This window comes from Terrapene carolina, unplaced genomic scaffold (assembly GCF_002925995.2).
Source record: "Terrapene carolina triunguis isolate 2854851 unplaced genomic scaffold, T_m_triunguis-2.0 Scaffold120, whole genome shotgun sequence".
NCBI classification, from domain to species: domain Eukaryota; kingdom Metazoa; phylum Chordata; order Testudines; family Emydidae; genus Terrapene; species Terrapene triunguis.
The window spans coordinates 3209883-3222301 of record NW_020664471.1 but is presented as its reverse complement, the minus strand read 5'-3'; the positions used below and the strand labels follow the sequence as shown (position 1 = coordinate 3222301).

Here is a 12419-nt window from a genome sequence, read left to right as displayed (position 1 = left end):
GAGTCGCCCCGCTCAGCCCGCTGCAGGCCTAGGTGAACAGAACCCCAGGCTGGGAGCGGGCTGAGCAGGCTGGCGGCGTAAGATCAGCATTTTAATTTAATTTTAAAGGAAGCTTCTTAAACATTTTGAAAACCTTGTTTACTTTACATACAACAATAGTTTAGTTATATAATATAGACTTATAGAGCGAGACCTTCTAAAAAACGTTAACATGTATTACCGGTACGCAAAACCTTAAATTAAAGTGAATAAATGAAGACTCGGCACAACACTTCTGAAAGGTTGCCTACCCCTGTTCTAATGCATAGCCTTTGAGTGTGAAAAGAAGAGAAAATGGGGGCATCCATGTGAATATATACACACCATACTTCCCCTCCCCTCTACTTCCCCAAGGTAATACCTGTATCTTCTCTGTTTTGTCTTTTCAGCTTTCTTTGTGCTTCCTCAGCCTGATAAAAGGAATGGTGCTAAGATTATTCCAAATCTGTACAAAGACACAAACTGACTACACACACATACCCTCTACTTTTTAAACACAACAATTATGAGACAAGTCTGAACTTTTATAATCGGAACTACTGAAGTTGTGAACTCCATAAAACTGAATGGAAACTTATGTCATCAAAATATTTGGGTACATTAAGACCCTAACCAAGCAATGAGTTCTGTGCAGGCAGACTCCTACACCTACAGGAAGCCTCACTGATTTCAGTGGATCTCTGCACAGTGGTTTATTGCAGAATCAGAGTCAAATTCTCTAAATATGATCTAGAAGAGTAAAGCTTGTTTAAAAATATTGGCTCATATTAGCACTTAAAAGAAGAATACAGCTTTAGAAGCCAAGTATACAGAAGACAATTTAAGAAGTGATAAGTCTCTTGGTTTTTGTTAGTTACCTTAGATTGCTCTGCCCTTGAAAAGTGATAGAAATAGAGATTGAAATCCTTGGTACATTCTGGTTTTAGTTCATATAATCCTCTGCCTGTTAATCCAGGTTTTCTATAAAGAAAGAATATACATTAGTTACAACCATTTATATGAGCAACTTAATCCTAAATTGGCATGATTAAAAATTGCTGCTCATGAAACGTCCTAGGAATAAAATAGCAGAGGTGATACAGGTTATGAATGAGGCACATTGGCAGAGCTGTGTGGGGAAATGCTTCGGCTCTGGCCTATGGTTTTACTCCCTTACATAAATAACTCGCATTCCATTTTTTAAAAGTGAGATATTAGAATAAAAAGTAAAACATACTTGAAACAGGCAACAGCTTCAATCACACTTTCCATTCCAGTCTCTTTGTTCTCCTGCATGGAGTTAAAAAAATAGAAAAGATGCATAACCACATTAGTTATCTGATTAACTTCTTTCCTGCCATATCAAATACAGCACCAGGCACGTGACGCAAAATATATGCAGTACTAAGTCATTCTGCTGGCACTTTTTATGTATGTCCTTTTTTAGCAGTCTTTAAAACACATTCAACGTTGTTGTTGTTTTGTTTGTTTGTTTAAAAATGGAGATATCCCATCTCCTAGAACTGAAAGGGACCTTGAAAGGTCATCGAGTCCACCCCCCTGCCTTCACTAGCAGGACCAAGTACTGATTTTGCCCCAGATCCCTAAGTGGCCCCCTCAAGGACTGAACTCACAACCCTGGGTTTAGCAGGCCAATGCTCAAACCACTGAGCTATCCCTCCCTTACAGTTTCATCTTAAAAGAGACCGTGCCAATTTTAGAGTCATACTTCAGTAAAAATTTTTTTTAAAGCTACTATTGTACAAATTACACCTAAAATTACTGGAACTGAAAGATTAAAAAACAGAACTATTTTCTTTAGTTATTTTATGCATTTGTCAGCATCTTATGTATAGTCAGTTTCCCCTGTTGCTGAGAGCCTTTGATACAGCAACAAGTGAGCAAAGTAAAAGAAATACGAAAATGTGCTTGCAATCCCCCTTTCAAACTCCCCCACCAAAACAAACAAACAAACCAACCAACCCACAACACCCGGCAGGAAGACTCATGGTTAGTGAAGTACTTAAAACATTTTTTAAAATTGATTAGATTTCAAGTTGCATGCAAGCATCCTCTCTTTAAGATGTGTTACAAAAACCAAAACCAGACATTCATACATTCTCTCTAGATCACTAAAGAGTACCTTATTTAACTATTCAAGGATCACAAATGTAACTTATTTTAAATTCCAGATTTTAATCTACTTTTGTTTCATGATTCACAGAGATTGGAATCATCTTCATAAAAAAGACAATTGTTTTAATCAACGAAAATTTATTACACAACTTGAAAGTAAGTCACAATTCTTCCAGAATTTTCAGTTTAAAATTTTTTTTAAAGTCACATTTTAAAAACATTAGAAAAATTCTCTTTTTGCTATCTTATAGAAGTATTTATCAAAGATTTACAATAATCAGTGTTTCTTCTCATCCAAGTTCAGTGTTCCATTTCACAATATGCTATATTGTTTATAATACCATGCAGTCTCAATTAGCCAAGAACTTCAGAGATGCTGAATAAACCATAAGCTACAGTAACTCCTCACTTAAAGTCGTCCCCAATCACGTTGTTTCATTGTTACGTTGCTGATCAATTAGGGAACATGCTCGTTTAAAGTTGTGTAATGCTCCCTTCTAAGTCCTTTGGCAGCCGCCTGCTTGGTCTACTGCTTGCAGGAAGAACAGCCCACTGCAGCTAGTTGGTGGGGGCTTGGAACCAGGGTGGACCGGCAGCCCCCCTATCAGCTCCCCGCTCCCCTAAGTTCGCTGTGCAGCAGCTATGTCCCTCCCCCCACTGCCATGGAGCTGCTCCCCGAGACTCCTGCTTGCTGTGCCGGGGGGAAGGGGGTGGCTAATGTCAGGGTGTCCCCCTCCCCCCTGCTCCTGCACCCCGCTTACCCCATCTTCCATAGAGCAGGGCTCAGGACAGAGGGAGATTGCAGCAGCTGCGGTCTCAGCAAGCTGATCTAATTAACAAGGCAGTGTACACTTAAGGGAAATGCGCATATCTCCCTCCATTCCTGCTGCCTTGCAGAGTGAGAGAGTTAACCCTTGAGGGCTCAGCCAATTGCTAGTTCATCATTTAGCAGTAAGGGAAATATCCCACCCTCTGACTCCTCCACCTCAACCAAGCTTCACAATTATCATCACTGTGTACCACTATTAAATTGTTTGTTTAAAACTTATACTATATACGTGTATGTGTGTATATAGTCTTTTGTCTGGTGAAAAAAAATTCCCTGGAACCTAACCCCCCCACCCATTTACATTAATTCTTATGGGGAAATTGGATTCGCTTAACATCGTTTTGCTTAAAGTCGCATTTTTCAGGAACATAACTACAACATTAAGTGAGGAGTTACTATAATTGAAAGTTTATATTGTTGCGAGAGCTGTTCAGTAGGTTTTAAACCTGCAGTTGGGATCCAATACTTGACTATACATTCCAAGAGACAAGGTGGGTGAAGTAATATCTTTTGTTGGACCAACTTCTGCTGGTGATAGAGACAAGCTTTGAAACCACACAGATCTCTTCTTCAGGTCTGGGAAAGGTACTCAGATGGTCACCAAAGGCATGTCGCTAGGTCTCCCAATTATGGACAGCATGAAGGCAGATGGTTAAGGAGTTCCTGATGCTCCACTCCTTCCTCTTCTATAGAATTTCCTTCTTCCCCCACACAACGTTCCACCAACTGTTTGAGTAGCATTTATCTGAACTTGCCCATACCCTTATCTTACAGAGGAACATGTTCCCAGCTTAAGGTATGGGACACAAGCCTGTTTCAGAAGATTCAGACGCATAAGGTTTGGATACAGGTTACTTTGTACATATTTTTTTCAAATTACTTACATCTTCTGGTAATGCTTTTACTAATTCACTGTGGGCCATGGGTCTGATGCTCAACTGATGGATAATTTCTCGCTTGATTTCATCTGTAGCATTTACCTGTCCTACTCCAGGACTAAATCTCTCTCCTGTAAAAATAAAAACAATCAATTAACATATTATGAACACAATAATGAACATAAATGCATAATTAATCACTGGAAGACTAGTTTAAAATGAGTATTCTTATTCTCTTTCCCCCCATAGCCTCAGGGAAAGGGTCCTTCGTGAACTCTGGCTCACCCACCACTCTTCCCAAACCACAAATTAAGCCAACCTAGCCTTGAGGCTCTGTATCTTTATGAGTATTCATCTAGAGAAGAATGACGGGAGTGAACACTCTTGGGGACTGGTAAATGTGACTCTTAGGCTAGAGGGGCCACTGCTGAACCAAGAAGGGCCTTTCCTTCCTCCTAGGAAAGAATCATGAGATGCAAGAAATGAGAGAACAGAAAAAAAACTCAAGTGGTCCACATGGCGATGTAAAATGACACCAACATGATCCAACTTGAAATGAATTGATTAAATATATCTTAACTTACCAACAATCATTATAATTAGATATAACATTTCTTCTATAAGAGTATTATTCTGTTGAACTACATCCTGAATGAAAATAAATGGAGAAAGAACGAATAAACATTTTTCAGTTAACAAGTAAAACATTTTAAAATATTTTTTGGAAATAGATTTTCTAGGATTTCAAATTGCAACCTAAGGTCTGTTGCCCATGCTCACCCTTAAACCTACCAATGCTAGCCACTTATTGAGATGCAGTAAAAAACGGTTACTCACCTTCTCATAACTGTTGTTCTTCGAGATGTGTTGTTCATGTCCATTCCAAGCAGGTGTGTGCGCGTCGCGTGCACGCCAGCCGGAAGATTTTACTATAGCAGCGTCCGTAGGGTCGGCTTCGGTGCCCCCTGGAGTGGCGCCTTCATAGCGCTGTACATAGGGGCCAGCCGACCCCCCACCCCCTCAGTTCCTTCTTGCCGATACTCCGACAGAGGGGTAGGAGTGTGGGTATTGGAATGGACACGAACAACACATCTCGAAGAACAACAGTTACAAGAAGGTGAGTAACCATTTTTTCTTCTTCGAGTGTTGTTCATATCCATTCCAAGCAGGTGACTCACAAGCCCGAATCTAGACGGTGGGGTCGGAGGTCACTGCAGACTGGAGGACTGTGCGGCCAAAGGCAGCATCATCTCTGGCCTGGTGTGTGATGGCGTAGTGCGCCATAAAGGTGTGGATTGAGGACCAGGTGGCCGCTCTACAAATTTCCTGCGTCGGGACCTGGGCCAGGAACGCAGCGGAAGAGGCCTGCGCTCTTGTGGAGTGGGCCGTGATAGGCGGGGCTGGTATATTGGCCCGACTGTAGCACTCCCAGATGCAGGTTCTGATCCAAGCCAAGATTCGCTGTGACGTGACCAGGAGCCCTTTCATCCTGTCGGCCACGGCAACAAAAAGTTGGGTTGACTTCCTGAAGGATCTTGTCCTTTCAATATAGAAAGCGAGAGCCCTGCGAACATCGAGGGAATGCAGCCTACGCTCCCTCGCAGAGGAGTGTGGTTTCGGATAAAACACCGGGAGAAAAAATGTCTTGACCCATGTGAAATGGGGAAACCACCTTAGGCAGGAACGCTGGGTGCGGCCTGAGTTGGACCTTGTCCTTGTGGAAGACGGTGTATGGAGGTTCAGATGTTAGAGCTTTGAGTTCTGACACTCTCTGGGCTGATGTGATAGCCACCAAGAACACGACCTTATATGAAAGATATAACAGCGAGCACAAAGCCAGCGGCTCGAAGGGGGGGGCCTGTGAGGACGGACAGGACCAAATTGAGGTCCCAAGCAGGGACAGGTTGACGGATGTGCGGGAACAATCTGTCAAGGCCCTTAAGGAACCGTCCAATGAATGGGTTCGCAAACACTGAGGTACCCCCCTCTCCAGGGTGGAACGCCGAGATTGCAGCAAGCCACCATTGAAGGGAGTCCAACACCAGCCGAGGTAACGTCACCACTGATTCTAGGGAGTCCCTGACTGGCCGATAAACCCCTGCCAACCAAGACTGGAGTGGGCGCAGTCTGAGTCTGGCGTGTCTCACCACGTAGGTACATGCCGCTATGTGCCCTAGTAATTTGAGGCAGCTTCTTGCTGTGGTGGTCGGGTAACGTTGGAGGCCGAGAATAATGTTGGATATAGTCCGAAATCTGGCCTCTGGGAGATATGCCCTGGCGTGTGTCGAGTCCAGAACTGCCCCTATGAATTCAATTTTTTGGGTTGGAGATAGTGTGGACTTGGCCTCGTTGAGTAAGAGGCCGAGTGCGAGGAAGGTTTGCCTGGTAAAGACCACCTGAGCCTCCACCTGCACCTTGGTCCTGCCCTTGATGAGCCAATCGCCCAGGTAGGGAAACACCTGGATCCCCTGCCTGCGCAGGAAGGCTGCTACGACTGCCATGCACTTCGTGAAGACCCTTGGGGCTGCTGACAGACCAAAGGGCAGAACCGTAAATTGTAGATGAGCGTTGCCCATGAGAAACCTGAGGTAACGCCTGTGCTGAGGGATTATTGCAATATGAAAGTATGCGTCCTTTAAGTCGAGGGCGGCATACCAGTCTCCTGGATCCATGGAAGGAATGATGGAGGACAGGGAGACCATGCGGAACTTGAGCTTCTTCACAAACTTGTTGAGACGCCGCAAGTTCAGAATAGATCTGAGGCCCCCTTTCGCTTTCGGTATTAGGAAATATCGAGAATAGAAGCCCTTGCCCCGTAGCTCCTGAGGAACCTCCTCTACTGCCCCTGATGCGAGGAGGGGCTGAACTTCTTGAAGTAGAAGTTGCTCATGAGAGGGGTCCCTGAAGAGGGACGGGGAGGGGGGCTGGTGGGGTGGGAGGGAGGAGAACTGGATAGAATATCCCTCCTCTACCGTGCGAAGCACCCAAGCGTCCAATGTGATCCGGGCCCACACATGATAGAAGGGGGACAGACGTGACGAGAAGGTAAGGTTGGACGGATCCAGGGTTCTGACTGGGAGGTCGTCCTCGAACAAGCCATCAAAATGGTGGTCTAGGCCCCTGTGTAGGCCTTGGTTGGGCAGATGACTGGCCGAAGGGCTGCTGTTGTTGCCTCCTCCTGCCCGTCCTTGGCCTTCTGCGCAAGGCATCCCCTTGATTTTGAGGCTGGTACGGCCGAGGGGCCTGCGGTGGCCTGAACTGCCTACACTGGGTGACAGGGGTATGTAGGCCTAATGAACGGAGGGTGGTCCGTGAATCTTTTAGGCTATGAAGCCTCTTATCAGTCTTCTCCGAGAAGAGCGTGGGCCCTTCGAAGGGGAGGTCCTGGATCATTTGTTGGACCTCGTGAGGGAGGCCGGAAACTTGAAGCCAGGCTCCGCGCCTCATGACCAGACCAGTCGCCAACGTGTGTGAGGCTGAATCGCCCGCGTCCAAGGCCGCCTGGAAGGAAGCCCGGGTAATCAATCTCCCCTCTTCAACCAGGGCTGAAAACTCGGTTCGCGACTCCTGCGGAAGGAGGTCCGCGAACCTAGACAAAGCCGAGCACGTGTTGTGTCCATACCGGCTCACTATGGCTTGCTGATTGGCAATGCGCAACTGCAGGCCCCCCGTTGAATATACCTTGCGCCCGAACAGGTCCAACTTTTTGGCCTCTCTATTTTTAGGTGTAGCCCCCTGAAACTCTTGGCGTGCCCTCTGGTTGGCCGCATCTAGCACTAGGGAGTCCGGGGGAGGGTGTGTATAAAGATGTTCATAGCCCTTGGTTGGAACAAAATATCACCTCTCAGTCCTTTTGGCCGGAGGGGCCAATGAGGCTGGGGTTTGCCACAAGGTGCGGGTTGTGTCCGTAATGGTCTTTATGAGAGGTAGGGCTACCCTAGATGGGCCTGACGGGGTCAGGATATCAATCACCGGATCCGTGTCCACCTCGATCTCCTCAGTCTGGATCAAGAGGCTTTGGGCTGCTCGAGTAAGCAGCTGTTGGAGGATCCTATTGTCCTCTAGGGCCGGTGCCGCTGAAGCTCCCGCTACTGCCTCATCCAGAGATGAGGAGGAAGAGATCCCTTGAAGAGGGCCTTCATCTACCCCCTCTCCCTCTACGAGGGCCTGCGGCACACGGTACTCAGGCTCAGGATGCGGCACCGCGGCCGGTACCGGGGTTGACACCGAGCGACGAGGTGTGCTGGACGGTGCCTGCGGTGTTGGGAGCAAGGTCCCCGTCGGTGCCGTTGTTTGGCTAGGCGGTGCCGTGTCCCTTTGTGGCACACTCCTGTCAGACGGCGGTGCCGGTGGTGGTGGCATTAGCGGCAGGGCCGCCGACGTCAAAGAGACAGATGCAGCTCGTGAGCGGGGTGGGTACGCCTGACCCACTGACTGGTGGTAGGCCCACGGCGTCCAGAACGGCCACTGGGGAGGCGGTTGCCACTGCTGCTGCCACTGCGGTGGGTACGGTTGGGTACTCGTACGCAAGGACGATCGCCTACTCCTCGATCTGTTAGAGTGGTACGAGTCCACCTCCGAGTCCGAAGTCTCTGAGTAGGAGGACATAGGAGGTGCGGTACTCACTGTCACTGGAGAAGGTGCTGTCTGCACCGGTGCTGCTAGAGTGGCGCGGCACGGGGAGCGCGGCGAGAGCATTGCTGGTTTGCCCCTAGATTGATAATGGGGCCGAGTGGTAGCCAGAGGTTCTCTGCACCGGTGCGGCGACGCCGGCACCGGGAGGCTCAAGAGGTCTGAGGCGGCCTCAAACGCCTCCGGCGTCGATGGGAGGCGCGCTTCCTCCATCATATCCGGGGATCTAGGCTTTTCCGGACTCGACCGTACCCTCTGCGGGGTGGGAGTCAACGGGATGGCCGGATGGGTTTGCGGCGCGAATTGTCCTGTAGCACTCGTGGACGGCGCCGGCCCTTTAGAGTCCCGGTGGGGAGAGTGTTCCCTCACCGGCCTGTTCCTTTTAACCGGCACTGGCAATGAGGAACGGTGTCTCATCGAGGATGGTTTCTTGTGTGCCGACTCTCTCCGGTGCCGGGGTTTGGGGGCCTTGGCCTCACGACTTATCTCCGGTGCCGGGGCACTGCGCACCGAGGATGAAGTGCTGGGTGCCGACTCGGTAGGCCCGGGATCCGATTGCAGCCGCAGGGCCGCCTCCATTAGGAGGACTTTAAGTCTCTGCTCTCTATCTTTGAGAGTCCTGGGGCGAAAAGTCCTGCAGATACTGCATCTGTCCCTTTGGTGGCTCTCCCCTAGGCACCTCAAGCACGAAGAGTGCGGGTCACTCTTCGGCATGAATTTCCCGCAGTCCCGGAAGAGTTTGAACCCTGGGGACCCGGCCATGCCCCAGCGGGGCAACGAAAACTTGGGGAAAACCCCCCCAACTAATATCTAACTAAGTTAACACTAAACAACAAACTAACTAACTATTTACAACAACGACGGAACACTGCCACGATTGCTGAAGAGCAAGCCAAGTTCCAGCTAGCCGTCACCGGCGGTAAGAAGGAACTGAGGGAGTGGGGGGTCGGCTGGCCCCTATATACAGCGCCATGAAGGCGCCACTCCAGGGGGCGCCGAAGCCGACCCTACGGACGCTGCTATAGTAAAATCTTCCGGCTGGCATGCACGCGGCGCGCACACACCTGCTTGGAATGGACATGAACAATCACTCGAAGAAGAATAATTCTTTACACTCCTCTTAAATGCTAAACGTATGATCCATTATTAATTTGTGGTGTTACTTTAAAATTCCAGTTTATTTACACAAAACTGCACCCATGGCAAGTTTTGAGTGTGATTTTTTTTGGTGCATTTCAATACCCAGATGCAAGTTTATGAGGCAAGAGTATCAACTTTGTAGGTGCTTATTTAATGGATTTTCTAATTAAATGCATCATAACTTAATTTACAAAGTTTAGCACTTTCAAAACAGCCTCTTTTATTTCCCGAGTTCATTTGTGTTAACCCATGTCAGATATGGTATTATTCTGAGTAATAACCATGGTTTCTGCCAGATTCTCCCTCTGGAATCCATCATCATCACTTTTCTCTAACCAGACTGCTGTCGAATGACATGAGAAACTGTCTCCTCACCAAGGGTCCAGTGTAATGTCTTTGCAGAACATTCAGAACCTGATGAGTCAGAGCGTGAGACAACAACCGTAGTAGGACATGACATTTTAAAACCACCCAAGAGCTCCTTATAAGGGGAACTGTTCTGCTTTAGTACCACATGTGATAATTTCTCTGCTACATGTCCCAGGAATCAAAATTTCCACACTCCTTTCAATGCAGTTACTTTGTCATTCTAAGGCTATTTCTATACTTCCCACCTTACAACGGCACAGCTGTGCTGCTGCAACCGTGCCGTTATAAAGTGCGCTGTGTAGCCACTCTTTATTACCAGGAGAGAGCTCTCTTGGCGATAAAATAAAACCACCTCAAATGAGGGGCGGTAGCTTCGTCGCCAAGGGCAGGGCTCCCCCCGACGAAGCGCCATCCACATCAGTGCTTTTTGTCGTTAAAACTTGTGTCATTCAGGGGGGTGTTTTTTCACACCCCTGAGTGACAAACGTCTTAATAACAAAAGTACCAGTGTACACAAAACCTTGAAGTACTAAATTGTAGTTTATTTTTAGTCATCTGTTTACCTTTAAGAGTTTTCCAAAAACAACAACACAAAAAATTTCAGTTTTTCCATTAAAAAAAATTATGACAAAAATATAAGAGTACCTTATTGGTATTTTCAGTATTAAATCTTTTGCCGTAGTCTGGAGTGCTAAATATCTGATAAAGTTCAAAGCGACTCAGCATTATCATCAGGAAATGGTTTGGATCCATCATGGACACACCTGTCTATTTGAAAAAAGGTTCAAGGGAAAAATAGAAAAAGTTTATTACACATGTAAAAACTGAATAGGTGGAATTATGGGGTGGATGGATATTATGTACAAAGTACTATATTTGTTCACAGTGTATTCCTTATGGAATTTATTTTTCCCCATACAAATTAAATTACTTAAATAGGCACCAATCCTGCAAGTGATGCCGCAGAGGTGCACAGGTTTGCCTGAACAGAGTCTCTTGCAAGACCAGGGCTGTTTTCCTTTTTGTTTTTATCTAACAGCTGAAATGCAAGATTATTGGCATTCACAATTTCGAGAGGCCCTAATCGTGGACCGGACCCCATAGGACTATGTCCAGGTGGGCAAACTACGGCCCACGGGCCACATCCGGCCCGCGGGACTGTCCTGCCCGGCCCTTGAGCTCCCGGCCCGAGAAGCTAGCCCCCGGCCCCTCCCCTTCTGTCCCCCCTCCCCTGCAGCCATGCCACTGCACGGGCAGCGCTCTGGGCGGCAGAGCAGAGCGTTCCTGCCGAGCAGAGCGGCAGCGTATCTAGCTCTGGCTGGGTGGCGCGGCTGCCAGATATGCTGCTCTGAGAGGCATGGTAACAGGGCCAGGGGGTTGGATAAAGGGCGGAGGGTTCCGGGGGGCAGTCAGGGTACAGGGAGCAGGGGGAGGTTGGATGGGGTGGAGGAGGGCGGTCAGAGGACGGGGAACGGGGGGGGTGTTGGATAAGCGAGGGAACCCCGGGGGGCCTGTCAGGGGGCGGGGGTGTGGATAGGGGTCGGGGCAGCCAGGGGACAGGGAGCAGAGGGGGTTTCATAGGGGCAGTGGGTCCCGGGGGGGGGGGTGGAGCAGAGGGTCCCGGGAGGGGGCGATCAGGGGACAAGGAGCGGGGGGTGGGGGTTGGATAGGTCAGCAGTTCTGAGGGGAGCAGTCAGGGGGTAGGAAGTGGGAGGGGGCAGATAGGGGGTGGGGGCCAGGCTGTTTGGGGGGGGGGGCACAGCCTTCCCTACCCAGCCCTCCATACAGTTTTGCAACCCCAATGTGGCCCTTGGGCCAAAAAGTTTGCCCACCCCTGGACAAGGTGCTTTAAAAACAGAGATACGGTCTCTACCCCAAGAAAAAGTTACAACCTAAGATCTTACACAAATGTGTTCTAAACAAAATTCATACAAGTTTATTTTCAGTTCTTAGGCTGCCCCCCTGAGCCCCCCGCCCTTTATCCAACCCCCCGGCCCTGGTCCCCTGACCCGTCCCCTGACTCCCCAAACAGCCTGGCCCCCACCCACTATCTTTTTGTTTCTGCTATCCTAATTTGTGAAACTAAGAAGTACTGTGGATCATTTAATATGCATATATAAATGAAGTTTGTACTTATTTAAAAATAATTCCTCCGCAAAAAAAATTGGTAAATGAACACTTTCCAAGCTTTCCTGATAAGAAAGTATTATAAAAAAAAATACTGGTTTAAAATGTGGTCACACTCCTTTTCCCGCCAATCTACAGTTTAAGAAAAAATGAGGACCAGGATCCATAATTGCCTAACATTATCTATTTGAATAACCTGGACTTAATCAAAAAAATGAAATAATCTGTGGGTGAGTAGTTGTGTTAGGACCCCTGAGAACTCCTGTCCTCAACCCAGGAATATATCATGT

General features: G+C 47.9%; 1 protein-coding gene across 1 annotated transcript in view; it reads right to left on the bottom strand.

Moving 5' to 3' along the window:
- UBR2 (ubiquitin protein ligase E3 component n-recognin 2) overlaps positions 1-12419 on the bottom strand; it is a 111404-nt gene that overhangs the window by 48596 nt on the left and 50389 nt on the right. Inside the window, exons 19-24 of the mRNA XM_026652528.2 lie at positions 10648-10770; positions 4446-4509; positions 3868-3992; positions 1256-1308; positions 897-999; positions 401-449 (exon numbers count right to left, since the gene is read on the bottom strand). Coding sequence (XP_026508313.2) covers positions 401-449; positions 897-999; positions 1256-1308; positions 3868-3992; positions 4446-4509; positions 10648-10770 — 517 coding nt within the window. The remainder of the gene's footprint in view (positions 1-400; positions 450-896; positions 1000-1255; positions 1309-3867; positions 3993-4445; positions 4510-10647; positions 10771-12419) is intronic.